The sequence below is a fragment of the Anser anser genome (genome assembly GCF_964211835.1).
Source record: "Anser anser genome assembly, chromosome: 8".
In the NCBI taxonomy this organism is placed as follows: Eukaryota; Metazoa; Chordata; class Aves; order Anseriformes; family Anatidae; genus Anser; species Anser anser.
The window spans coordinates 24,607,660-24,632,209 of record NC_139728.1 but is presented as its reverse complement, the minus strand read 5'-3'; the positions used below and the strand labels follow the sequence as shown (position 1 = coordinate 24,632,209).

The window sequence follows — 24,550 nt, the reverse complement described above, 5'->3', positions numbered from 1 at the left end:
CATGCTCAAACCATTTTTTTCACTTATAATTGTCTTACAGTCAATGTTAAAAAAAAAAATACAAAGATGTAACAGTATAAGAGACTGCAAGTATGCTCACTGAGAATGTCTTGTTGGAGGAAACATAACCTTGGAATTATTTGAGAGCAAGTCTAATTGTTAGTTACATTTCTTACTTCCACTTCAGCAACATTCTTCTCTCTAGAATACGGACCTCAAAATAAATGACTGCGGAATAACAAGCTTCCCACAAATCAGCTTATTTACAGTAACTGTCCATGTATGTGCTCTTAAAATTGGTAAATGTGAGTTAATTCCAGGTACTTTGCTCTCAGTGGAATAGATTTGTTACCCTGCAGTAGCTTGGTCACCTGCTATGCTTCTGCCTTTACAGGTGATCAATAAGAAGTCAACTGGAATATTACACGTTGAGCCTGAGGTTTGGAGACGTGTATTCTATTCCTGGGGGGGTTGGCTCTAAGAAATCACGTATGTCCAGATGAAGAAAGCAATGTTTACAACTGGAGGCACAGAGTGGAGGTCTGAACCCCTTCAGTGAGATGAAAGGGGGAACCCAAGCATAATGCTGGCCCTGGTGGGAGATTTTTGATATAACATGGGAGATATCACGGTGCCTCCTGGCCTTGCTGGCCACTTTGTAAAGATTTCTCTCTCAGCCTGTGTTTTGAAAGGAGGTCTGCATATATATTCAGGTGAGAATTTCAGGCTGTGAAAGAAACAAGATGGAGGCATCCTCTGGCAGTCCTTGCTCCATGGGGATGGAGTTCCAATGCACTGTGCTCCATGGTTTCTATGGATGGGATTTGGGCATCTTCCACACTAAGCATGGATGGTATTTGAGATCTTGTTTTGAGACAGCCCCGCATCGTAAGGTGATAACTCCTTAAGATTTCTTGGACTGCAACATTGCATGTTTCAGGCCCACTGGAGTCCTTTCTGGGTCCAACCTTTCTCTGAGTCCATTTCACAACATGAAGTGTGAGTGGGAATGGCTATTGCCCCTGTTCTTTGTGATGAATGGACTTAAAAAATAATACTGTGATAGTGGTCAGGAGATATTTCAGTGAGTTTTGGAGACACCAGGGAAAATCAAAATATTTCTGTCACACATGGTGTGTAAAATCAGTGAAATGCATCTGTGGGTGCTGGCTGATCACTCAGGTAAGTAGAAAAGCCTCAATATAATGAAATCTTTTCTTTTTTTTTTTGTTTTTTTTTTTTTTTGTTAAATTATAATCAGTAGCCTTGTTAGTAGTCATAGTAGAGGATTAAAGACTGACTGACTTGTCCTTGGAGAATGACTATGCCTTTCCCTGTTGAGATGGTCCCTCCAGGGCAGAGGCAAGGCAAATAACTGTGTCTACTGAACTGTCCTTTCTTGTTAAGAGATGTATTGATGAATCACTTTTCATAGGTGGGGAATTTATCTTAACCATTATTAGCAGACTTCCCAACGAGTTGACTATTTAAAGCAGTTGACTAATTCTTGTGCTACTGCACTGACCAGCTTGTATTTGACCCCTTGAACAAAATTCAGACTTCTCTGTGGTCTTTTATTGTACGTCTTGTGTTTTTGGATAAAAACTGTAGGTTTGCTTTATATTTATGATCACTAAATACTGTGGTTATTCTCAGTAGTAACATTTCTTGCTTGTAATATAATCATTGTCTCCCCACCTATTTTATTTTTTCTATTTTATTACCTCTTGTATGTACTAGTAAATAAAAGGGGAGCAAATTTGGAAGATACAGGTCATTCAGAAGAACTGCTATGTGTATCACATCAGAGAGTTCAGAAGATTATGGAAATATTTACAGCTCCAAAAGAGTCAATGTGTACACCAAGATTGAATTTAGAGTATAAGGGCTTGTGTCCATTCCTATCTGTCTGGAAAGACTGGTTTTACAATATTTTATGGACTCAGAATTGTAAAGCTAGTTATGATGAATTTAGTAAAGTCTGTATACTGCATTGCTCCACCGTTTCTTATTTCATTGACATTATATTTTCATCAGTTTGGACTGTGTAGTATCTGCAGACAGTGTATGTTCAAAATATTGGATCGTTGTGTTTTTGCATACAAACATTATAAAGAAAAAGAAATACCAGACTGTATGTACAAGCATCAAAATTTGATTATATGCAGGATCTAATCTTAATATCACACCATCCTCTCTGAAAAGCGTTGCAAGAATATTCCAATTCATATTCCGAATGGTATGTTTCTCTGCAGTTATTCTGCAGAATTTTTATTCCTACCAGGAGAATATCAGTATATTGAACTGAATAAAAATTTATACACTAAATTGCTTATTCAAATGTCCAGCTTTGATGTTTGTGGAGAATTTAAGCAGGAGGCAATATAACCTGAGCTTTGTTTTATTGATAAGAGAGGCTAACGGGAGTTACAAAACAGGAAAGAATGAGAAGTTGTATAATATGCTGGAAATGTGAAAAAAATGCAGATTTCAGTTATTAGCTTTCACGGCTCTATTTGCATAGAAATATACTAACGGCTGGATGACATTTCATGCATGAACTTGATAGAGCATCCTTAAACATATTCATGTTAGAAGGGTACTTAAAGGGAACCTCAAATTTGAAAACTCCCCTCTTTGTTTAAAAATAAAACAAAACAAAACAAAATTAAACAACTGTAGTTTCCCTACGGTATTTTAGTACAAGGTATTTCTTTATGAAACAGAGCTTGCTTTGTTATGAAGAATACAGTGACAGCCTATGAAGGGCCCCCCTTTCTGATCACACTTTAAAAAGGATTCTGATTCTCCTGAATGTTAAATATTATTGTACAATAGATGTTGCTCAGGCTTTTGTGGAAAATACTAGCGAAGCATGAAGCCCCTTGAGAATTAAAACAACTCTTGGGTTTTCAGCTTCTTATGCCTTTTTCTATTTTGAGGGAAACAACTTCCTTGTAAGTAGGGCAAAGATGAATGCCAATCTCCTTTGCTACGTGAGATAATAGGAGTTACGCCTCCCTGAAGAACTAGAAGAATTCCTGTTTGTCAGAGTCTGTTATAGTTAACACATGAATTTCTGGGAGTTTGGTGACAGCAACTCCTTCCAGTTTTTATATATATCTTTATATATATATTTGTATATATATAAATATATATATACAGATATAAAAATTCACCTACTTGTGCAGAGTAGGTTCAACTCCATTTGGAACTCACAAATCATCGTATCAAAGATGTCTGGTTTTAGGAGGTGTGGGGAGGGTCACAGAATGTATCAAAGGTTTTCATAACAGCAACCACTTACATGTTCAGTTTCTAGCAGTTGCAATGTTCAGTTTGCCAACTGTAACGTATTACGTTCTATTACTTTAAATTTAAATTTTAAATTAATGAGGATGGCATTTTTCTGAAATATTCCAAGGATTATTCCTGTTGTGTTATCTCCCGCTGACCTTCCACAACAGGAATTTTACATGCTCACATTAGTTGAGGTTCTTCAAAAGAGTCGTTGGTCCATCTCTGATTGTGACTTTAATCAGAAGAAGCAGAGTTGATCTGTTGAAGTGCTGAGTTGTGAGCACCATTTCCCGGGAGTATTTTATACAAACTCACTTCAGACTGAACTTTAGGTTCCCTTGAAAGGGATTAGAAAGGGCAAGACAAGAATATGAATTAAAAAGCATGGGGATGTGAAAACATATCTCTTTAAGCACTTTTGACTCTGTTCTCACTTACGCAACCCCATTCCTGATGATGTTTGTCAAGAACTTTACAAAAAGTAGGACTCATCCCTAGGGTCTGTCCTGTCTCCCGCTGAAATCAGACTTTCGAAGGAAAGTGGAAGTGTAAGTATGTGAAGGTACCGTTCTGGAAAAATGCAGTCAGTAGTAGTTGACTTTTTCTTCTGTACATATCCCATGTTATTTGTGTGAACTTCTCAAGCAGAATTGACCTATATAGAAAAGGGTTGCGGGACTGTCTTCCCTTGCCAGTACGAGACACAAATGCTGGTTCAAAATGGGACAATGCTGTACAGATGTGAGAATTGAAAACCAAAATGGAAATATTATGAAAAAAGGTTGAGTCCTGTCTTACTCAGAATCTCTGCATAAGCTAACCATGCACAGCATCTAGTAATTAAAATTTACACTGAAGCCAGAAGGTTACATAGTGTTTAGTCCATGCCAACTTAAAGTCCCTTTGGCATGTAAGGTAAGGAAGGAATCCAGTTCTTGCAGTGGCGCAAAATCTATATATGTAAAGCTACATCTACAGTCATATTAGTAAAATGGCTGTAAAGAGCCAACCAAAAGTCAGTTTAAACAAAAGAAAGGAAAATCTCAAACTTAATATTCAGATTTACAGCTATTTGTAGGTTGAAACCTTCAGTGGATGGTAGCAGTAAAATCATTTGGACTGCAGCAATGTCTTCAGAGAAGATCTTGAAGACTGTGGCAGTGGTACCAACAGGACATCTTTTAAAGGCAAGTCCATGCCTGCATCAGCTCAAAGAAAACAGTCTCGCCTACTTGCTTCTCTCAGGCAAGAAATTTATAGTGTGGAAAACAGCATACTGCCTGAATACAGAGCATGGCATTTAGCAAGATTTTGAATGGTATCCAGCTGGGTGGGAGCTGGAAGTAGCGATGCTTTGAGGGTCATTTGCAGCTCCCAGACAACCCAGCTCCTGGCCCCCGCTGAGCGAAGAGCAGGGTGAGAGCGGGGACAGTTGCTGCCTCATGCTGAGGCAAGGTAGCGCCGACTGGCAGCACCTCCTGATTCCTGTTGACTTTCTGTAAGCACGTTTAACCTATAATTTGGAAAAGGAAGATACAGTCTGGCACCCATTCTTGAAGTGTTGCCAGTCCCAGATCTATCCATTGCGTAGCCTGACAGAACGGGAAAGATAGGTGTCTTACAGACCAGTATCCACAGCAACAGACACTGGAATTTTGTCTTTTCAATACATACAACCCCCTAAAGAACAATTATTTATTTTCCAGCTTTATAATAGTAATAATGGCCTTTACATTGGGAATTTTCAGCAGTTAATGAGTCTGTCTTTTTCTTTGGCCCTTGCTTTCTCCAGCCAGTCATTAACAGCAAGGAAAGCGCCTTCTTCAGTGGTCACTTTTGCTTAATCATTACCTTGTCTTGCTACAGAATGTACCAGCTACCTCTGGGAAATAAATGTCTCCTATGTGAATGGATCCATAAAGTGTTCCTTAGGTTTCATTTCTTTGAAAGAATATTCTGTTAGGACACGCGAGTTTAATGTAAAAGAAGATTAAGTATTATCCTCAGCCCCAAGAAAGGTTAGACCACCCTTAGGAATTGGGACTAAATAGCCTTGCAGTGCTGCCCTTCCTCCTGTGGGGATGGTTGAAGGCCATAGATTTCAAAAGATTAAATCTTAAGAATTTATCTATGTAATTTAGGTTCCAATACTGTCCTCTTGGTATTGGAGCACTTCAGAAATTATATGTGGACACAAGTATTTTCTTGTCCATCTCCTAGGATCGTATAGGAACTGGACCTTGTTTTTTATGTTTGAATTTTGTGTGTAATCATTGTGACACTGAAAGCAGAGTATGGCAGTGGTGTCTTGAGAGTTAAAAATTATTAAAGAAAAACAAAAAAAAGCTAAAGCAGGACCAAACCTTGGGAATGCTTGCATTGCCCTGTCTAGATAGTAGTCCCCTCATCCCATCACCCTCTCCATTTCAAAACACCTAGAAGTTGTATATGACTTTTTTCATGGGAAGATTCATTTATACCCAGAAATGGCTTTATCTTTCACTTTATCAAAAGAGGAAAAAATGAGCTATTATGTAATTGATCAACTTGAGATGTTTTCTGACCACCCGATAGAACACATTGTTGGTCGAAAACTAACTGTATCCTGAGTGGATTGAATGTGTGTACTTACTTAAGCCTTTGAACAGTTTTCAGTTCCTGAACATCGTCAGAGTAATTCTTTAAGCTTTATGACTTTAACTGCTCTTGTTAAAATGCAGTGAGTTACCTAAACAATTGTGAACATATCTTTCTTTTGGTACATTCGAGCTTGTGCAACCGTTTAAGAAATGTATTGCTTTGAGGATAAATAAGTTCACCAGAAAACAATTAAATTTTCTAAATAGTGTATTTAATGTGTGGGGATTCCTAGTAGTAGCCCAGCATACAATTGTTGTTGAATAGTCAGGTAGTATTGAAGCCCCTCCACTTGAATGGTCAAAGAAAATGGGAATTACTTCATTAGATTTAAAACCAATATGGCGTCCCGTGAGAGTTTGGTGTTAAACGTGGAAGTAATGCGACTGATATGTCTAATTTTAATGTTCTTCTGTGGAAGAGATTTAGCACCTGCATAACTGTTATTGGTACTATTAGCTTTTCATTTTGTATCTTTAAGTGAAAACACAGAGTTCACATCAAAACAGCAGGCATCAGTTTTCTGCTTTAATGCTATTTTTTCACTTTTCAAGAAAAATAGCAGCAGGAAAATGTAGGTTGTGTTCCAGGAAACAGCCACTCACAAGTCCCTCAAGGGCTGGGACTGTGCTTTGTGGTTTCCTGACTCTTGGAGTGACACTTTTACTTTTTAAGGTAAGGCTTCATTTGTATTTTGAAAGTATGACAATCTCCTTCTCAGCAGGGTTTTGTTTTTTCTAAAAGGCTGGGAATTGCTAAAGGATTTAAATCTGGTGAGGATACAGTCATTCCCTTAATAATGAGTTTTCAAACCTATACCTGTAAAATAGCTCTACATCTTCAAACATTAGGTTCTCTGGCTAGCCAGTGCTCAACCAACTGGCTAACCATTAGTAGAAACGAGGAAGATCTGGAGGAAAGGAGTGCTGATACTTGTGTGTTTGTATTCTGTGCTTAAACTGATCTTTTCCTCTGCTTCACAGCTACCCAATGCAGATTATTTATAGATTTCAGAGCCAGAAATTAACACAGTTCCTTGCAGGCAGAAGAGAAATGTATGGGATCATTATTAATTCTTTAGCATTATAATGCCTTCTGGCTCAATGTGTGTGCTGGGGACCAAGTGTAAACACACATTTGTCATTCCGACCCTTAATCTGTTCCCAAAAATGTCCTTCAATGGAGTACTGTGAAACAGCTTTTTTAAACGATTTGAGACCTTTTTTTTGCCACTGACACAAAGATCTTCATAGCCTTTGCTGTAACTGAACCTTCAAATGTAAAATGTTGTGAATGCCAGTTTAGTGTTCCTTTTCAAAAAAAAAAAAAAAAAGGGCAAAGAAAATAATGCACCCTCTGATGCTACTTGCCCTTACATGAATGCTTTTAGTTTTCTTTAATTAGGGGAAATTACCCAGGTCTCCTTGGTACCTGAAGAGATCTTTCCTCTTCCGCATCTACCCTAACCTTTGAGTCCCTAGCTTCTCTTCGTTTCTCCTGTTATATCTAGTTTCTCCATTTTTCTGTTTTCCTTTCCTTTTAACAGCAGTCTTAGATGTTGCTAATAGATTTCAGCTGCAGAGGAAATACAATCCTAATAAGACTCAGTGTACTGAATCCCTCACTAGCCACTGAACTTAGTGGGACAAAATTGTCCTTCATGTAATTTTAACAGCGTCCACGGAGTAATTCCAGCCATCAGTCTGTCCTGTCATCTTTCTGCAGCTCCTTCTACCTCCATTGTAACACAAGGTAGAGGATCGCTACAGCAGCCATTATTGTTTGATCAGCAACACGATCTTTGCTGGAATTTCATTTCCCTTGCAGCCTAGCTACTAGAATACATTTGTCATCCATACTTTGTAGCAGACTTATATTTGCCTGTAATTACATACCAGTCTGGCAATACTTTATTGTTAACATAAAGTACTGGTGCTTAAATCCCCAATCCTAAACTGAAGTATTTGCAAAACTCTGTAATTGCTAAAATAATAAAGCTGCCATTATTGTATGGGAAGTTTACAGCCTGTTTCTGAAATACTTGTATCGGCTTAACTATACCTGTATGTGTTCCTTATGTTTTCACGGGCTGCTTGAGACAGACAGACTTCTGCTACGCATTTCTGATACTTTCACAAATGACTGAGGAGGGAGAGGACCTTGAATCAGAATATTCTGGTTCTGTGACCTCTGGACATCAACTTGTCCATAGCTTCCTCCTCAAGCAGGGCCACCTAGAGCTGGCTGCCCACAACCACACACATCTGTCAAGTTATCTCTGAGCATGCAGGAGATGCCATAAGTTCTGTGGGCAAACTGTTCCAGTGCTCAGTGAAAACTTTATTTTTTTTCCAGGTTGTAGTCTACTCTCGTGTATTAAGAAGCCTATAAACGATAACCAAGAAAAACAAGTTCCGTGTAGTTAAACTCAATGTAACAGGCAGAGTCACCACTGCAAATGTTTAGGGATATGCAAACCAGGAAAGATAAAGTATTTTGGCTTAATTCTGTGTTGATATTTTGGGTCGTGTTGGCTTTTTGCAAAAAGCCAGGTGCCTGTCTCTGGCTGTCTGTTACTCATTCTGGTTTTATTTTGGCCTTTAAATAACTCTCCATTTTGTTGGGCTGCTCCCAAGACTGGTCCAAACAGACCTCATCATTGGAGACCTGGGGAAGACTAAGTACTGCTGCTACTTTATTTCTTCGTACAGGAAGGTGAAAACACCCATAACTGTGCGTGTGTGCCCACTGCGTTGGGAATCTGTGCTAAGAATGCCACAGTCCCTCAGGTGTGTTGTCAGACACGGGCAGAGTTTCTGTGGTGTTTTGGGGGACGGAGGGGAAGCTCTGCGCTCATCCAACAAGCACCAGTGGTTGTGGTTATCCTGAAGACGCTAATGTCAGAAAGGAAGGTGGGCACCAGGCCGCCAAACGCAGCACCGGCCACAACCGGGGGCCTCCCCCTCGGGTCGGGCCTCCCGCGCCGGGCCCCGCGCCCTCCCTCCCGCCTCCGTCCGTCTCTCTGCGCTCCGCGCTGGATTGCTCGTGTCTAGCCCGGCGCTGGCGGCCGGCTGGCGGCGCGGCCAGGCGAGCTCAGCCGAGCGCAGAGGCGGATTTTGAGGAACAATAACAGAGCGGGGAGCGCGGGACCGGCGCGGCCGCCCCGCCCGCCCGCCCGCCCGCCGCACCATGTACGCCTTTGTGCGGTTCCTGGAGGACAACGTCTGCTACGCGCTGCCCGTCTCCTGCGTGCAGGACTTCAGCCCCACGTCCCAGCTCGACTTCGACAACCAGAAGGTCTACACCGTGTACCGCAACCCCGAGGAGGCGGACGAGGACGACGAGAGCCCCGGGGAGTGGGGCGAGCGCCTGCTGCTGCACAAGGCCCAGATCCTGGCGCTGGCAGGTGGGCGGCGGGCACGGGGGTGGGGGACGGGGGGGGGACGGGACGGGGGGCCGCAGCCGCCCCCTCCCCGCTGCGGGGGGGGGGAGGGCGGGGGAGGGGGTGGGAAGGGATGGGGGGGCATGAGGGGGGGTGCTCTGGGGCTGGCGGTGGTCGTGGGGGTGGTGGTCCAGGTCCTGGTTCTGGTGGTGGTGGTCATAGTCCTGGACGTGGTCCTGGTCCCGGTCCTGGTCCCGGTCCCCGTGGTGTCCTGGTCCTGGTGGTACTGGACCTGGTCCTGCTCCTGGTGATGGTCCTGGCCCTGGTTCTGGTCCTGGTGGTGATGTCGAGGTGAAATTAGCCCCCCCCCCCCCCCCCCACACACACACACGCACACACATACACGTACTCGGGGGCCCCGAAGTTGAGGTGTCGGTGCGCGGGGTATTTATAGTGCCCGCAGTCCCCGCTGTACGTAACTCTGCGGCTCGGCAGCGCGCTGCCAAGCCGGAGGGGTGCTGCTTTATGTCCGCGCTGTTAGTGTAAGTCACTTCACAAATTAGAAGGCAAGAAAGGAGCCAGACCTTTCTGTTGGGCTCTTGGCTTGGCTGCGTCGCGCTGATTTCACGTTCAACTTGCATACCTCACCCACATAAACCACTCGTTAAGAAGTGAACCCGTTTTTTGGCCATTGGAAGGGGGGCAGCCCTCCTGAGATGGTGCTTCTGCTGCGTGGCCCCAGGTCACGTCTCGCAGCACGTTGCCCTGAGGACTTTCTGTAGTTGCCTTGAAACGACGCGCTGCCCTACTCGGAGTTGGCACACAGAAAGTTTGAGGTTGTTTGTGGCAACTTAGTGGCTAGTGTGGGCTTGTCCCATCCGCGGTGGGAAGATGGTGGCTGACGGTTGGACCCTCCCTGTGAGGAGCCAAGGGGACGCTGGGTTCGGATCCTGATCCCTCCACTTGGGGAGAAGAAATAGTGGTTATGTCCATTTCCCCAAATGCGGAATGGGCCTCAGAAACTGCTCCCTGGCACTGAATCCTGGGAAGGCAGTGCCTCCTTCTCGTCTCTGAACAGGGTGGCTTAGTGCTACAGTCACGTAAAACTAGTATTTTCTTAATTATAGTTTTATTTTTGGAAATAACAATTCCCAAAGCGGATCGACTTGGTGGTCCATTTAGGCCTCGAGTCAGCGACTCGTGCCAGTGTCCTGTTTACAGTAGTGGCCAAAAGCAGGTGCTTGGAAAGAATAAGAAGCAGGCAAGCATGTACATCATTCCCTGTAAAATTTTTCCAGTTTCTGAACAGCTGCCACTCCAGGAGTTCAGGATAGCAGGAGAACCCGCTAGGCTAAGTTTTTGTTGTCCTGTGCCACCACCCTGTCATCTGTGTGTCCTGTCTATAGCAGAGCAGAATTGGTATAGGACATATTTCTTGCAAGTTACTTGTAAGGTACGCGGAAATCAGCGGTATCGCTGTTTGGGCTTTACTTGGCCTCTTCTCAAAGATATCCCACGTGGAGTTCACCTTCCTCTTTCTTACTGGGGAACTGCAGCAGCAGCGCCCTTTCTGTTCACCGTGTTCATCTCAACCCAAGTTACATGTCAGAGAAGTTCTCACTAACAGCCGATCTGCTCACATGGTGAGCCTACCAGGTTGCCTCAGTTTGCCAAGTAGTGAACCCAGCAGAAAGCGCACCTACTTTTGTCAATTTCCTTGTTCTAGACAGGTTGTACCTAAGAGAAGTTGTCTTCTACCCAGTTTCTCTTTGCTTCATCGCTCTTGAGCCAGAACAAACCAATGCTGTTTCCACCAGGGAGCAAGACTTGTTACTTATACTAGTGGTTTGCACTAATTGCTCCTCAGAGATTTTAATTTCTCCAGGAGGTTCTCCTAGTGAGCCAGGAACACAAAGAAACATACAACTGTCTTTATCACATCTGTCACATCTCAATATACCTGACTATATCTGTGATTTACCTCCTTGGAGAACTTCTCACCTGAATCCTAACTTCCATTCTTCTTTCCTCCCTCCACCATGTAAAGATCCTGTAATTGAATTCAACATATGATACACACAAAAGATTACTTACTTTTAATGTTGTCACTTTCTCCCTAAATATTTAGTATTGGCGTTTATTTTAGAGTGGTTATAAACACTGGGGAGAAAAGTTGATCTTACATGAAGACCTTTCAGCAGAATTTTTGGTGTATAGTGACCAATTCAACTTTTATAGATTAGCATCATGATTTTTCTTTTGAAACAAGTTTTCCTTTTCTATGTTGTTTAAAACAATGGTACTTTTAAGACTCTTATCCTCCTTATGTTCAGCAGGAGTTCACCAGGGATAAATACGTTTTCATGCCCATAGTACAAACTTTTATTGGAGCTTTCTTTTTGTAGATAGTTCATGAAACAATTGTCTTGATTTGAGAGAGTCTAGAAGCAATTCTTTGGTCCTTTGTGGTGAGATTGAGTGTTGGGAAACCTGCACACCTGTGAGAAATATATTGACGCTGCAGGGCAGAGGGAACTGATGTAAAGGTATCACAATTTTCTTATTTTTTTTTTTTAAAGGGTAGTATGTTGGGCATGCTCAGAGCGTCACGTAATTGTGACAGACTTGGTATGTTGGGGAGATAAATACTGTCTTCTTCTGGATACTTCAGTAATAAGCAGTATGTAGTAGTAGGACAGCAGTGATAGACAAGCTGGGAGCAGCCGTGCGCTTTTCTCATGCCTGTGTGCGCGTGGTTGGGACCTGCTGGTGGTGGCCGCACGCGTTGGTTTGGGAACCTTCAACTTCTTCAAAAGTTAGCCCAAGACTAACGCTAAAGCTGGGAAGGTTAATTAACCCCAAGCTAGGACAGTTGTAGACATTTGAGCCATAGAAGGCATACTGAAATGAACGTTCTGTTCCACAACAAGTTCAGCATTTGGTTAATAGGCAACTGATGTTACGTAGTAATGAAGGAATCATTTTATTTACCTCTTGAATGGAAAATACAGCTCAGCAGACTAAAGTTGCACTGTAAAGCGGATTTGGAGGTGACATGTTAACTGGTCTTTCTCATCGAGAATACAAAAATAGTAGACAGCTTTTCAGAAGAAGTTTGAGTCTGTCTTTCTGATCATCCACATCTCTCCTTTTTTCTTCTTTTGTGTCCTTCCGTCGAAATGCTGACAAGCTGTTTTCCAGTCCCTAGTGTTGAAATATGTGTGCCACTTGCAACTTTTTCCACTGCTGTCCAATATAGTCACTGGCAGTTTTGTCTATAAGTGCGTGCACCTTATAGGAGCTCGTATGATTCTTAGATGACCTTACAGGAACCTTTCCTGGCTTTACAAAGTGATGAGTGTTAGGTGGAACAAGCAGAGGTACAGGGACTTTTAAAAAGTTTAATACTTCAGGTTGCTTTTGTTAACAAGTTAATAGGGACTACCTTCTAATACATTCTTTCCTGACTACAGTAAATTATTTTCTCTACCTGCTGCCCTTAACATTTCCCACCCACACAATTGTAGCAAACTCATCTCCATCAGATTCTTACTGCAGTTCCCTACCTGCCACTGCAGACATGTTAATACCTGCATGCACCCTTACTCTTTCTTGCTCCTTTATAAAATGTTATGCTCCACTTTTTATTAAAATAGGTTAGGTGATTTAAAAAAAAACTCTTTAAAAGCCAGTGCAGCTCATCATGAGCTAATTTGCTGTGTGTTTCAGAAGGTTCTAAAATCTCTGTTCCCAGAACAATTTTAAATTACACGATTCTGTTGCTGAGTTTGGAGTAAGTTTGAGGGTGGATATACCTGAACAAGTTGAAGCTGCTTACTTTGGATAGCTGTTGGAGGAAAGGTACTGTGAAGTGCTGGAGCAGGGGAAAATTTACAGGATGAGATTTTAGATTATCTGAAGAATATACAAAATTTAGGTCAGGAAGTGATCTGGATGTGTAAAATTCATCTGAAGCTTTCATTTGTATTTCTGTAGGCTTCTTGTTCTTTGTGCATTTTTTTTGGTTATTCCTTGTACTATTTGGAGTAGGCAGAGCAGGGCGTAGCGGTGCCCACCTCGTGCCCGTGTGGCAGCCTATGCTCAGACACAGGGCAACCTGCAGACCGAATGAGCTGTTGTGGAAGCTGCTAACTTTTCTGTTCCTAGAAAGCTCTAGGTCTGTTTCCTGTCATGATGTGCAACTCATGCAACTGCTTCTTGGGTATTCCCAGTGTGACCCCAAGTTAAAGAAGTGCCGTAGGAAGCCTTCCAGTAGTAGTCGTGGCTCCTCCCAGACTGTTTTTTTTGTTTGTTTGTTAGTGTTTTTTGTTTTTTGTTTTTTTTTTTTTTTCCTGGGATAATTCTGGAGTGTCCATGGGCTGACTGGGACTTAGAGCTCCAGGGCATCAACACGTGTCTCTTCCCACCTGTGCGTTGGGTCTTGCCTTGTGAGTGGCCCTCCTCTAGTCACTGAGCGGAGCTAAGCCCAGCAGGGCACACACTGCTGAAGCAAACTTGTTCAAAATATGGTCTAGATTTAATTTATATACATACGTATATGTATATACGTATATTTTTTTCTATATTACTTTCTGCTGTGATATTTGAGGTGCAGAGGCTCACCAAACCATTTTGCGTGTATGTCACAGAATAACCACATCACACTCTTCAACACAACGTGGTAGTGTTCATACCACATGAATACAAGCGTGGTGGTATTCATAAAGAATATTGAAAGCCGCATTTCACACTCATCTTGTGTTTGATCCATTTCCGCTTTATTCTTAACTATTTCAAGATGAAGGGTGGATTGTTACTTCTCCCCCCCTTTCTTCTAAATTGTACTGTAGGAGCGTGTCTGAGATATAAAGGGCTTATACAAAGGCACATCTTTATCATATCTGTATGTTCAGCATTGAAGTCTTAATAGGGCACAGTAGCACAAAGCCAAAAAAAAAAAAAGGAACTTTTAAAACTGTAGCCTGTAACCCTCATGATAATGGTTATCGCTGTATGTCATCAGCAGCATAAAGTGCCAGTAAAAAGGCGTTTAAAAAGAATGTGTCTGTGCAAGAAGATTTTACCCCCTAGTTTTCTCTTTTCCTTTATCTCTGCATTTATTCCAAAAGGAAATATCTTTTTTTGTTCTTAAACCATTCTCAGTTGACCTGCTTGCTCCTCAGTCACATTTGCTTTTTGCTTCTGAACAGTCAGAAGTCATTTACTTATGTATTTTTATGACACTCAGGCATACAGGTCACCTATAGTGCTGTTATTTCTCTTTATCTTTGTATGTACCTTACGCCACATAACACAAGTTAAGCTGGTAAATGTTGTATAAGCTTAACTATGGTACAATAAAAGTATGAATTTCAGGATTTTAATCAAATTGACTTCAAAGGTAGTGTGGTGATGGTAGCTATGGTAACTAACACTTACTAATTAAAATACGCTAAAATTTGCAGGGAGTAAAAAGGGGAATTAATGTAAGTTAATGTTTTTGTTTTCTTAATTTGACTGTAAAACATTTTTTTCCAGTGAATCGCCTGTGTGCAGTCAACTATTTGCTGGTGTTTTTCGTTTTTTTTTAATAAACCTTTTAAAAATAGTAGAGCCTGAACCACATGATAATTTCTGTATGTAAACTAAAAAAATACATGAATCTACCTGCTATTTCCATAGCAATTCATTCCTCAGTCAGAGAGAGTTGTGGAGGTTTCCTGGAGAGTTCCCTGTAGGCTGCTGCTTTATTCCTTGCTTGAATAGCTGGTGGGCAGCGTCTCCACTGCTTCGTGGCCTTTTTGATCGGAAAATCATTATCAGGGTTTGGTCCTAATACCTTTCTTCAGCATGATTCAGACTGATTGGCCGGGGCAGGCAGATTGGCAAACTCTAGCTGTCGTTGAGATGATGATCTCTTTAAGTGAACTCTCGAACTTTTTGAGAAAAAAATGGCTTTCTTAATAAAATTTTGTTTTTATAAAATATTTATCACGTCCAAGCTTCTGAAAAGTAATTCCCATAGTTGAGTTTCCTATACAGGTACAGATGAAGGATTTAAAGGATCGTTTTTTAACATTCTACTTGCTCTAAAGGTTGTTTTTAGTTTGTTTGTTTCTGTTTTAATTTAATGGTAATAGTGTATTATTGTATTTGTTTCAGAAAGGATTAAGAGAGCTGCTTGAAAATAGCCATAATCCTTTATGTTTGACATGCTTAGGGTATTGTACAAATATTAACAAAACTGCACAAGACTTCAATGGGGTAGATGGAGACATTGAGAGAGGTTGAGTTATTCAAGGTCAGTATTTAAGTAAATATTGGATCCAGGATTAAAGTTCTCCTCACTCTAGTTTAAAAAGAGGAAAAAAAAAAAAAGATTTCCTGTTTCTCAGCCTGATGTCTTTTCTTTACTTGATCTTGCAGCTCCATGAATTTCTACTGCCAACAAATACTATTCTAATACCACTAAGAAATTAAATGGAAGAAACAATTTTGTTACTAAAGAATGATAATTATTTCTACCAGAGTTTTGTTTTTTAGTCATGTTGCTTTGGCTAATTATTGTTGGAGAGACTTTTTATTAACTTTTGAATTAAGAAATACTTCGTATTATCAATATGAAATGTAAGAAGAAAGATAATTCACTTTTTCTTGCAGTAAAAATCTGAATTTGGGCTGATATTGAAATAGCAAATCTGAACAATCTGCTGATAAATGAACATGTGCACAAGGAGGGTGTTATAAAATACTTGGGTGTTGTCTTGTGTTTTAGAAACAAGACTTCAGATAGGTGTCCACACTGATACAGTCTCACTCTTTGCAGTATTAAACTGTGAATCTCTGTTCCACTAGAGAGAAAAATGTAGATTCAACCTGTGTTCCTTTCTGGTGGGTTTGGTCTTAGGAGAGCAGCTGCAGGTTCGTAAACATATTTTTTCTCTGTGAACATATTTTTATTACTGTATTGATTCTTAATGAGGGAGAGCCAGTCTTGAAGTAGGATTTCCGATGAAACTTAGGGGTGGAAGTTGTTTTTATTCTCTGTCCTCTGCTATTGTAGGCGTCCTGCTCTTTGGTCTGTAGGCCCTGTGTGCAAGGCAGGCATCCGTTGGCTTGCCCCCCATCATCAGCGGGCAGCCTTGATTCAGGCTTCTGGCACCTCATCCCTCTCACCAGTCTTCTAACCTAACAAGTGGTACCTCAAGACCTTTTTATTTTGCCTTTTCCCAATTCCATTAAGAATTATTTTCATTCTGGCTTCTATTAACTCACGTAAATGAAATTCATAAGATTTGACAGCCTTTTTGGCTGGCTCCTCCGGAGCATGCCCTTACCTTTTTGTGCCTTTAGGCCCTCTTTGTCACGGCGTTGTAGCTTGGTATGTCGTCTTCCCTGACTTTCAGAACCCTCTTTTTGTGCTGAAGACATTCCCCATGTCATTTGGTTGTCTGTTTCTGTCTTCTCTTTCTTGGGAAATGCTTCAGGAGTATTTAGTTCTTAAATTTTGGGGGGTGATGTTAGCCCACATGATGGCAGCTCTCAGCTCTGCCTTTTTAATCCTTACTTTTCTTGTTGACTCAGATTTCTTTCCAGCTTCCTTCTCTGTCATCCTTATGCAGAAAACTTTCTTTCAGCTTAAGCTTAGGATAGCCCAAAATATTTTCCTACCATTTCTGTCCAACTAAATGTACTTCATGTGTGTGTTTTCACTGTGCCCAGTCTTTTTTTTTTTCTGGAATCTCTTTTTCGACTTCCAACAAAGTTCTACTCCAATCTGAAGAAAAAAAAATAAAAAAAAATAAAACAATACAGTGAATTACTGTATCCAAACACTGAATTGACTGTGCCAGCACCTGGTGGATGCCTCTCGGCCTACTGCCCTCCTTCGACCTGTGTCAGGTTTGGTGGCACGTCACTTACTTCTTCAAGTAAGTTTTGCATTTCTGCAGCCATCCGTTACCCTGTGTTTGTACACTGTTGTCGTTCTGAGTTTCTTCTGCTTTGGTGGTGGCCTTAACCTCCATGTGCTTCTAGCCCAGGGGTGTTTTTTGTGACATTTTTCTTCCTCTATATCCTGAACACTTTGTGAGCCGGCAGGATCGTTACATTTTCTGAGATCTCTTCTTCCTCTTTGCTTGCAGTATATTAGCTAAGAGCGTCATTTATGATTCTCTTTTTACCATTTTCAGATAAACTAACTGGCTTTTGTTGTTGTTGTTATATTATCATGCTGTTTTCATTTTCAGTCACAGCAATATTGATTATTGTTTATTTGTGCTTAAGTGGCACTTAGGAATCCATGCCCTGTGGTGCTTTGTGCCTGTATTTGTTTTGAAGCGCCAAGTATACCTTTGCCTGTGGGCTTTTTGTTTTGGTTCTTGAGTGTCTCTCTCTCTGCTTGTGCTCTGTAAGTAGTGCAGAGCCTCCTGAGGCAGATGATGATCTCAGTCAGCACTAAGGCAGCTCAACACAGCAGCGTGGGGGGAATTTGGTGCAGGTGCTGCCCATATGTGTTGGGTATATGCCTAAAAACGGGAAGGGCGATGTTAAATTTTTTGAACTGTCAGTATATCATTTTCCACAAGGGGTGGAATTTTTTTTTTTTGGAGGCTTAGGGGAAGGATGAATTTTGCTCAAGGTTCTCTCGTTTTATTATTATAAGATTTATAGCATCACCAAGCCGCTTGTTTGGACTGATCCCAGGCCTGCCATCCCTCATCTACTCAGAGTGCAGAGCTCTCTTCCTCTAGTTTTCCAGCTTTTACTCCAAAGGTGGAAAAAACAGCACTTGAACTATTTTTTCAAAGGGATTAGTTTTTTCAGTCCATACTCCTAAATTAGAAAGTAAAGAATGTTTTAAGGAGACTTGGAGATTTTCATAGTTGTACTCTATGTCCCAGGATAGGGTGTGCAGTTTTAGATCACTCACAGATTTTTACTTGAATTTAACCACCTCATTTCCTGCCTTGTCAGATTTGCTTTGTCTGCCTCAGTTCCCTGCTGCTGCAGGCTTGAAGCTATTGCATTTTGGCCTGGATCTGCCCATCCTGACACTGAAATGAAGGTCTGTGAAGAAAGTGTTCCAGGAACAGTTTATCCTTCGCGAGTTGATACAGAGTCTCTTAGGCAGGGTTGGTTTTTTGGCCTTTTTTCCTTTGGCACTGCTGAGGCCGGATGTCTACCCAGGCGCTCTGAAATGTCTCTGCAGTTGGCTGTCTTTTGGTACCCTGTCTTTTTGGCACTCTGGTGGGTATCCGTGTGGGCTGGGGCCACTGGCCCAGGAGCCCCGCACTTCCATACGGCTGGCCGGCACGATCGCTCCATCCCAACCTTTTCCTGGAGCGCTGGTATCCCAGCCTTTCTGGTTCTGTCCACCGAATCACAAAATATAATTTTCTCTGTCTAGTACTGTGGCTGCTGTGCACAAAAGTGGTTTTTCCTAATTTATCAGGGCGTGTGTCTTCCAGCATGTCTGTTCTTAAAGGACAGAGGGTTTCAGTGTTGTCCATGCTCGCACCACAGTTCTGCAGAGTGTATTTTGTTACAGGTACCTAATTAGCTGTGTTAAGTGCTAGTTCTCAGTAGCTAGTTTTGCTAAATTACTTATTCCACGTATCGGAAAAACAGTAAGCACAACTTCATGGCAATCTGCTTGTGGCCATCCAAGGGAAGGTGTAATGTTTAACTAGTAGTGAGGTTTAAGTGACTGGGGACGAAGTCTAGCCAAATGATTCACATAATTGCAAAGAAGGTTCAGAGTGACAGCATTTCTGGGACTGCCTTTCACTTTCTTAACGTGTTCTGTGGCTGCAGTCACTGAATTGCATCTTGTTCAGTCATTTAGGTTCATATCCTGATTTTCTTCTGGCTCAGAATTTGTGCGTGTTTTGCATTTTGCTGGATTCCTGTTTTGTCCTTGTCTTTTGTAGGCTTGCACAACAGCAGAAACGGAGGCCTAAGGAGAACTGCTCGAAAGGCACGTTCATATTTCTCCTCCCCCTGGTCTACTCTCACTTCCCTCCCTCCCCTTCCCAAATTCCATTAATATTTACAGAACACGAGCCAGTACTTCAGCATTATCCTCAAATTCAGAATGAGATTTTTCTGGCTCTGTCTGCAGCTAATGTGGAAGACAACAGAGGTTAGAAATGCACTTAAAAAAAGGAAAAACAAAAGACCTTTCATATCCAACACAGTGGATGAATTGTGTTAGGTTTAAATAAGCCTAGAAAGAGCTGAACATATGTAAGAAAATATTATATGTAATTCCATTGGAAGACAGGGGAACATAACATTGTTAGCTCATAAAGTAAATGAAAAAAATACTGAGCTTTAATTTACATAAATGCATTTTTACCATTGTCTCTTCAAATTCAGTGCATGTGGGGAAAAAAGTTCTTCAGCTTACTGGTTCATTTACAGGTTAAGCAGTAAAATCAAAGAGTCACATGAAAAATTTTCTCAAACGTGAGAGAGACCTGTGTTGGTAGTTCTGCACCAATAATTTAAAAACTAAGCATTTGTAAGGAGTTATAAATAAACTTTGTACCTTCAGTCCACTTGTAAAGTTTTGCAAATACAGATTTCACAGACAAACTGAGAAATTGGGAGGGGAATGGAGAGTGAAGAATTCAAATAGCTTTATTTGACCCCAAGCTAGGTATTTTCTTTCATTTCTGTTGTTCAGAGTATTAAATAAGTTCTTAATCTCTGTAAGTTGACTTAAAAAATAAAAAGCCAAAACCAAAGGTAAATATTTCTATTCTTCCAAATTGTTTTTATTTTAGTGTTGTTTTATTTGTCAGACAGTATTTGCTGACTTGACTGTAGTCTGCACATGCACTTACTCCTTGGCGACCCTTTCCCGTGACTGTTTCAAGGCTTTCTTTTCCCTGGTCGAAGAGTGGCCAAGGTCTGTTTCCAGTTTGCTTGGGGTTCTGGCTAGTGTTGACCTCAGGCAGTTTGCAGCAGACACTTTAGATAACTGTGAAGCAATTGGATCGTGTCCATCTTGTTGTGAGGCCAAGGGTTATTTCAGACCATAGAAGCAGATCTACATCCTTTAAGTGTAGAAGGAATTCATTTGCATGTTCTGTGGGAGTTGATTTGGCAAAGCAACCTGGAGAAGCTGGCTCTGCAGTGAGTGTGTGCTCAAAGGAATCCTCAATCTATCAGGTGGCCCAAAGTATAGAGACACAAAAAAGAGTATTTTTTTCCTTCAGTATGGGTTTTTGAACTTCTGTCCTTCCGTGAAGATGCCAGTACCCACCAGCCTGTCTTTCAGTCTCTAAATTTTTAGGTTTTTAAATAAGAGCTCTCATTTTCTTCTCTGACAGTAGAAGTGAGCTATCTCACTCTTCTGATGAACCTACATTTTCCAGATGAATGAAAATATAGGTTTTTGTCTTTTGTGTGTGTGTTTTGTTTGTTTGTTTTTGTTTTTTCCAAAACTGAAACAGTTGGATTGCCTTTTGTTTTACTGGGATAAGCATCCATGGTGATCTGGGGAACAGAGAATGATCTAAAATAAGCCTAGCTGTTTTTCTGTTGTTTATCTGTTTCTTTTTTGCATCTGTCTTAGTATTTATTGCTACCATCTGCATTTCATTTCAGGTTGTCTAATGTCTTATTCTGCATTTTCTGTGCCTATTCTTTTTACGTAGCCTTGAGCTGTAATATCACCATTTGCCTACAAGAGATCCATTTCTATCTGTAACAAAATGAATTGCATTCATCTGTGTAATTCATTTCTAATGAATGCCTCGCTTCTTATTAAACAGTGATTTACCTTTGTTTTCCTTTTCTACACTGTCAACACAAACCATTCTGAGGTCCTGTGGAGAGATGCTAATTTGAGAAAGCAAAAGTCAATGCAACTGAGCACTCAGAAATGCCATCCTCATTGGCACTTTCAAAAACATCCATGGGACATTTCTGAAATACAGTTTGGAGGTGGATAAGAAGTCTCAAAATGTTTTCTTATTCATAGACCTCCAGTGCACAAATAAAACGCTTCAGAATTTGAATGCATCTCTCCTTGTCAATGTCTTGAACAGGTAGACAGGCTTGTGCTTTTATTAAGACCTTGTTTGCTCTGCAGTAATTTTACAGATCACAGGCACACCTAGGGGACCATACTCTAGATTCCCTGTCCCCTCTGCAGCTTTTCAGAAATATTAAAATTTTTCAGACTTATTTTTGTATGAGATTCAAAGATTAATATGACCATTTATCGGTTTTATATGTCTCTGAGGGAAAAGGATTAGTAATGTTTACTAATGAAGTAGGGGTCATGTAATGATTTTGATACAGATTTGGTCCACGTGCAGGCTTTGCTGCAATGCCCATTCAATGTGTCTTGCAGCATCCACTTTTCCTGCCCTGATGGTTTCAGAACAGCAGAATCTGCCATGTTTGCAAATAGATCTGTACTGCTCACAGATGATAGATAAAGATGATAGATAAAGTGCAGGGTAAATTACCAAGCTTATTTTCGTTTTAAACCTAAGCAGAATTTGAACTGTAGCAACAGATACTGAATATGAAAATACTGTTGGTAAATATAAAGCAATACGAATGTTTTGTAGGAAGTTGTCTTATTTACAGCATCTTTAACTCTTACTTCAGTGATAGTACTACCTACTTGTTAAAACTTTTGATGACTCTTATAAATTTAGCTTGGCATTTTACAATTATTTACTCTTGTGTTTGGCCAGATCAATCTCCTGTTGAAACTCTAGAATTGTCAGTGGCTATCAGTTGAGTTACACCGTGAATTAATTTGAGGGGATTGAAGCATGGGAAACTTTTTTTTATTTATTTTTTAACTGTTCTTGCCTAAGTCACGTAGCATTTGGAAGTAAGAACACTGATTAATGTAACAATTTTATTTTCAATATACATTTTAGAGGACAAAACTGACCTTGAGAACAGTGTGATGCAGAAGAAAATTAAAATCCCCAAACTCTCTCTCAATCACGTAGAAGAAGCTGGGGAGGTTACAGATTATGGGGAAGAAGATGTGGAGCTTAGACACAGTAAGGTACTGAAGTCTTTCCTTTTTTTCCTTTTCCTCCCCCTCCCTCCTTTTTTTTTTTTTCCTTTTTGAAGTTCTTGGGGCATACACAGCTGTTGTAGCTTAAGAATTCCAGGCCTGCTTTTGATCCCATTAAAACATTGTGTTTGTTGTAATTGGGTCAAATTGTGGGTGGGGGGATGGGATATGGGTTTTCAGAAAACTGATTCGTTTGCAAACATTTTCCTGTTTATACGGTCTGTGCAGCTTAATTGCCATTTGAGATTTTTTGGAACAATTCTTTCGCTTTGCCCAGAATGCTTTAAAAATGACCAGTTGCATGAATGCTGAGCAGCTTGCAGTGGCACTTGTGACCTATTGTGCTCTGCCTGTTTGGAGTTGGAAGGGGTGCTCTGAGACTTCCCAAATACAGCAGTGGGTGAGAAGACAGACTGATGAGACAGCATCCCTCCATTATTTTTGCCAGTTGCATTTTTAGGTCCAGATGACAGAAACCCACTATGTAACTGTATTTATTTTTCGATATCAAATGATTTCTTTAAAAGTCTGCCAACCTTCAGAATAACATACTGCTCTGTGGCTTCATGTGTTTTGCAGATGCAGGAGTGATACTAGTACGTTTCTTTATGGTGGGCCAGCATTTTTTTTAGAGCATGCGTGGAGCAGGCATAACATCAAATAATCTAATTTTCTGCCACATTACTCATGGATATTGTGGTATGGGAATTGATAGTGTCAGCTTCTTGTCTCTAACCTATGAGTTACATTTGCTTTCCTTGCAGTTGCTTGGAAGTCAAATGCTTTTTCCGTATTTGGCCAGTAAAACTTAGTGACTTTTACCCATGCTGTTACATTTTAATACCACTATCCTGGCCCCAGAAAAGATATGCGCTTTAATTTGTAGGGTTTGGATTTTGTTTAGAAGACTGAAGGTAAATTTCTGTTAAGAGTTCAAAGGAGATGAAGCCTCTGCAATGCAGTACTAATATAGAAGGAGTCAGTGAATCAAGGAAATGAGACTAGATGATACATTCTGTCTCCAGCTTCAGTGTTTACAATTCCCTTTCAGTGTGTTCTGATAGTGTTAACTCAGTCACTTGCATCAAGTCATTGGGTGATGTACTAGAGGAATAGCCAGAGAAGGCTTTGATTTCTAAAGTGTGGGAAGGACAGTCCCTCTGTGCGCAAAACAGCTTTCTGTGGTATGCTCCTTTCATCTCTGATGTTTTTACAGGTGACAAACTTAGCACATAATTGATTGTTTCTCTAACCAGAAAATTCATTGTTGTAGGAAACCTAGATGTTAGGCGTAAACTTTAAAGGAAAAGAGATCCAGATCCAGTATTTTCTTTAAAGAAATTATCTTTTTGTATGGAATCACGTGACCTGTATACACTCAGCTTGCTTGCAAGTGTTTCACAAATGCAGAAACAAAGGCCTTTAACAGCCTCAGAAGTTCATATATGCCTTAAGCTGAATTACGCGTGCATGATAGTTAAGAGGTCTGTCTCCATAAAAATCTGTTAGGCAGAACATTTTTGCAGGCGGTCTGTCTTGCCTTTTTTTTGAAAGAAAAAGAATATAAACGGTTCACAAATCTGTAGAATTTAACTTGTATTAAATCTTACTCCTCTTCTAATTTATTTATTTTTATTGTAACATGCAGAGGCAAGATGGGAGGAAACAAAGTGAAGGTACACACAAAAGCATCGAAGCAGTTGTTGCTCGCCTTGAAAAACAAAATGGGATGAGTCTCAGTAATACTTCCAGCCCTGAGGAGGCTTTTATGGAGACTTCAGAAGGGATGAACAACATGGACGATGCTGTAGTTCCTCGGATTCTCTATGAAGAATTGCTGAGGAGTTACCAACAGCAGCAAGAAGAAATGAGACACATTCAACAGGAGCTTGAGAGAACGCGGAGACAGCTTGTGCAACAGGCAAAGAAGCTAAAGGAGTATGGGGCACTCGTGTCAGAAATGAAAGAGCTCAGAGACTTGAACAGGAGACTCCAGGATGTACTGCTTCTAAGACTAGGTAGTGGTAAGTGCCGGACTTAAATGGGACGAGTTTTAATGAATTTTGCAAGTGTGATCAATAGTAATGGAAACATTTTTGAAGAATAGCAGTGGTTGTTAAACTGGACACTGAATGTTAAAAGGGTTTTCTGCTATGGCTGTACAATATATGTCG

At 40.8% G+C, this 24,550-nt stretch overlaps 1 protein-coding gene across 6 annotated transcripts in view; it reads left to right on the top strand.

Moving 5' to 3' along the window:
• The window catches only part of LOC310903394 (BEN domain-containing protein 5), a 932,737-nt gene that overhangs the window by 551,314 nt on the left and 356,873 nt on the right, over positions 1 to 24,550 (top strand). The window contains exons 1-3 of one of the 6 annotated variants that reach the window (XM_083846603.1): positions 7,889 to 9,343; positions 22,231 to 22,364; positions 24,025 to 24,400. The exons of 3 other annotated variants lie outside the window; for them this stretch is intronic. In XM_083846603.1, coding sequence (XP_083702729.1) covers positions 9,127 to 9,343; positions 22,231 to 22,364; positions 24,025 to 24,400 — 727 coding nt within the window. In that variant the 5' untranslated portion in view covers positions 7,889 to 9,126. Of the gene's footprint in view, positions 1 to 7,888; positions 9,344 to 22,230; positions 22,365 to 22,524; positions 22,777 to 24,024; positions 24,401 to 24,550 lie in introns of those variants that run through there. 2 more of the 6 variants (XM_083846605.1, XM_083846604.1) reach the window with 2 other exon arrangements.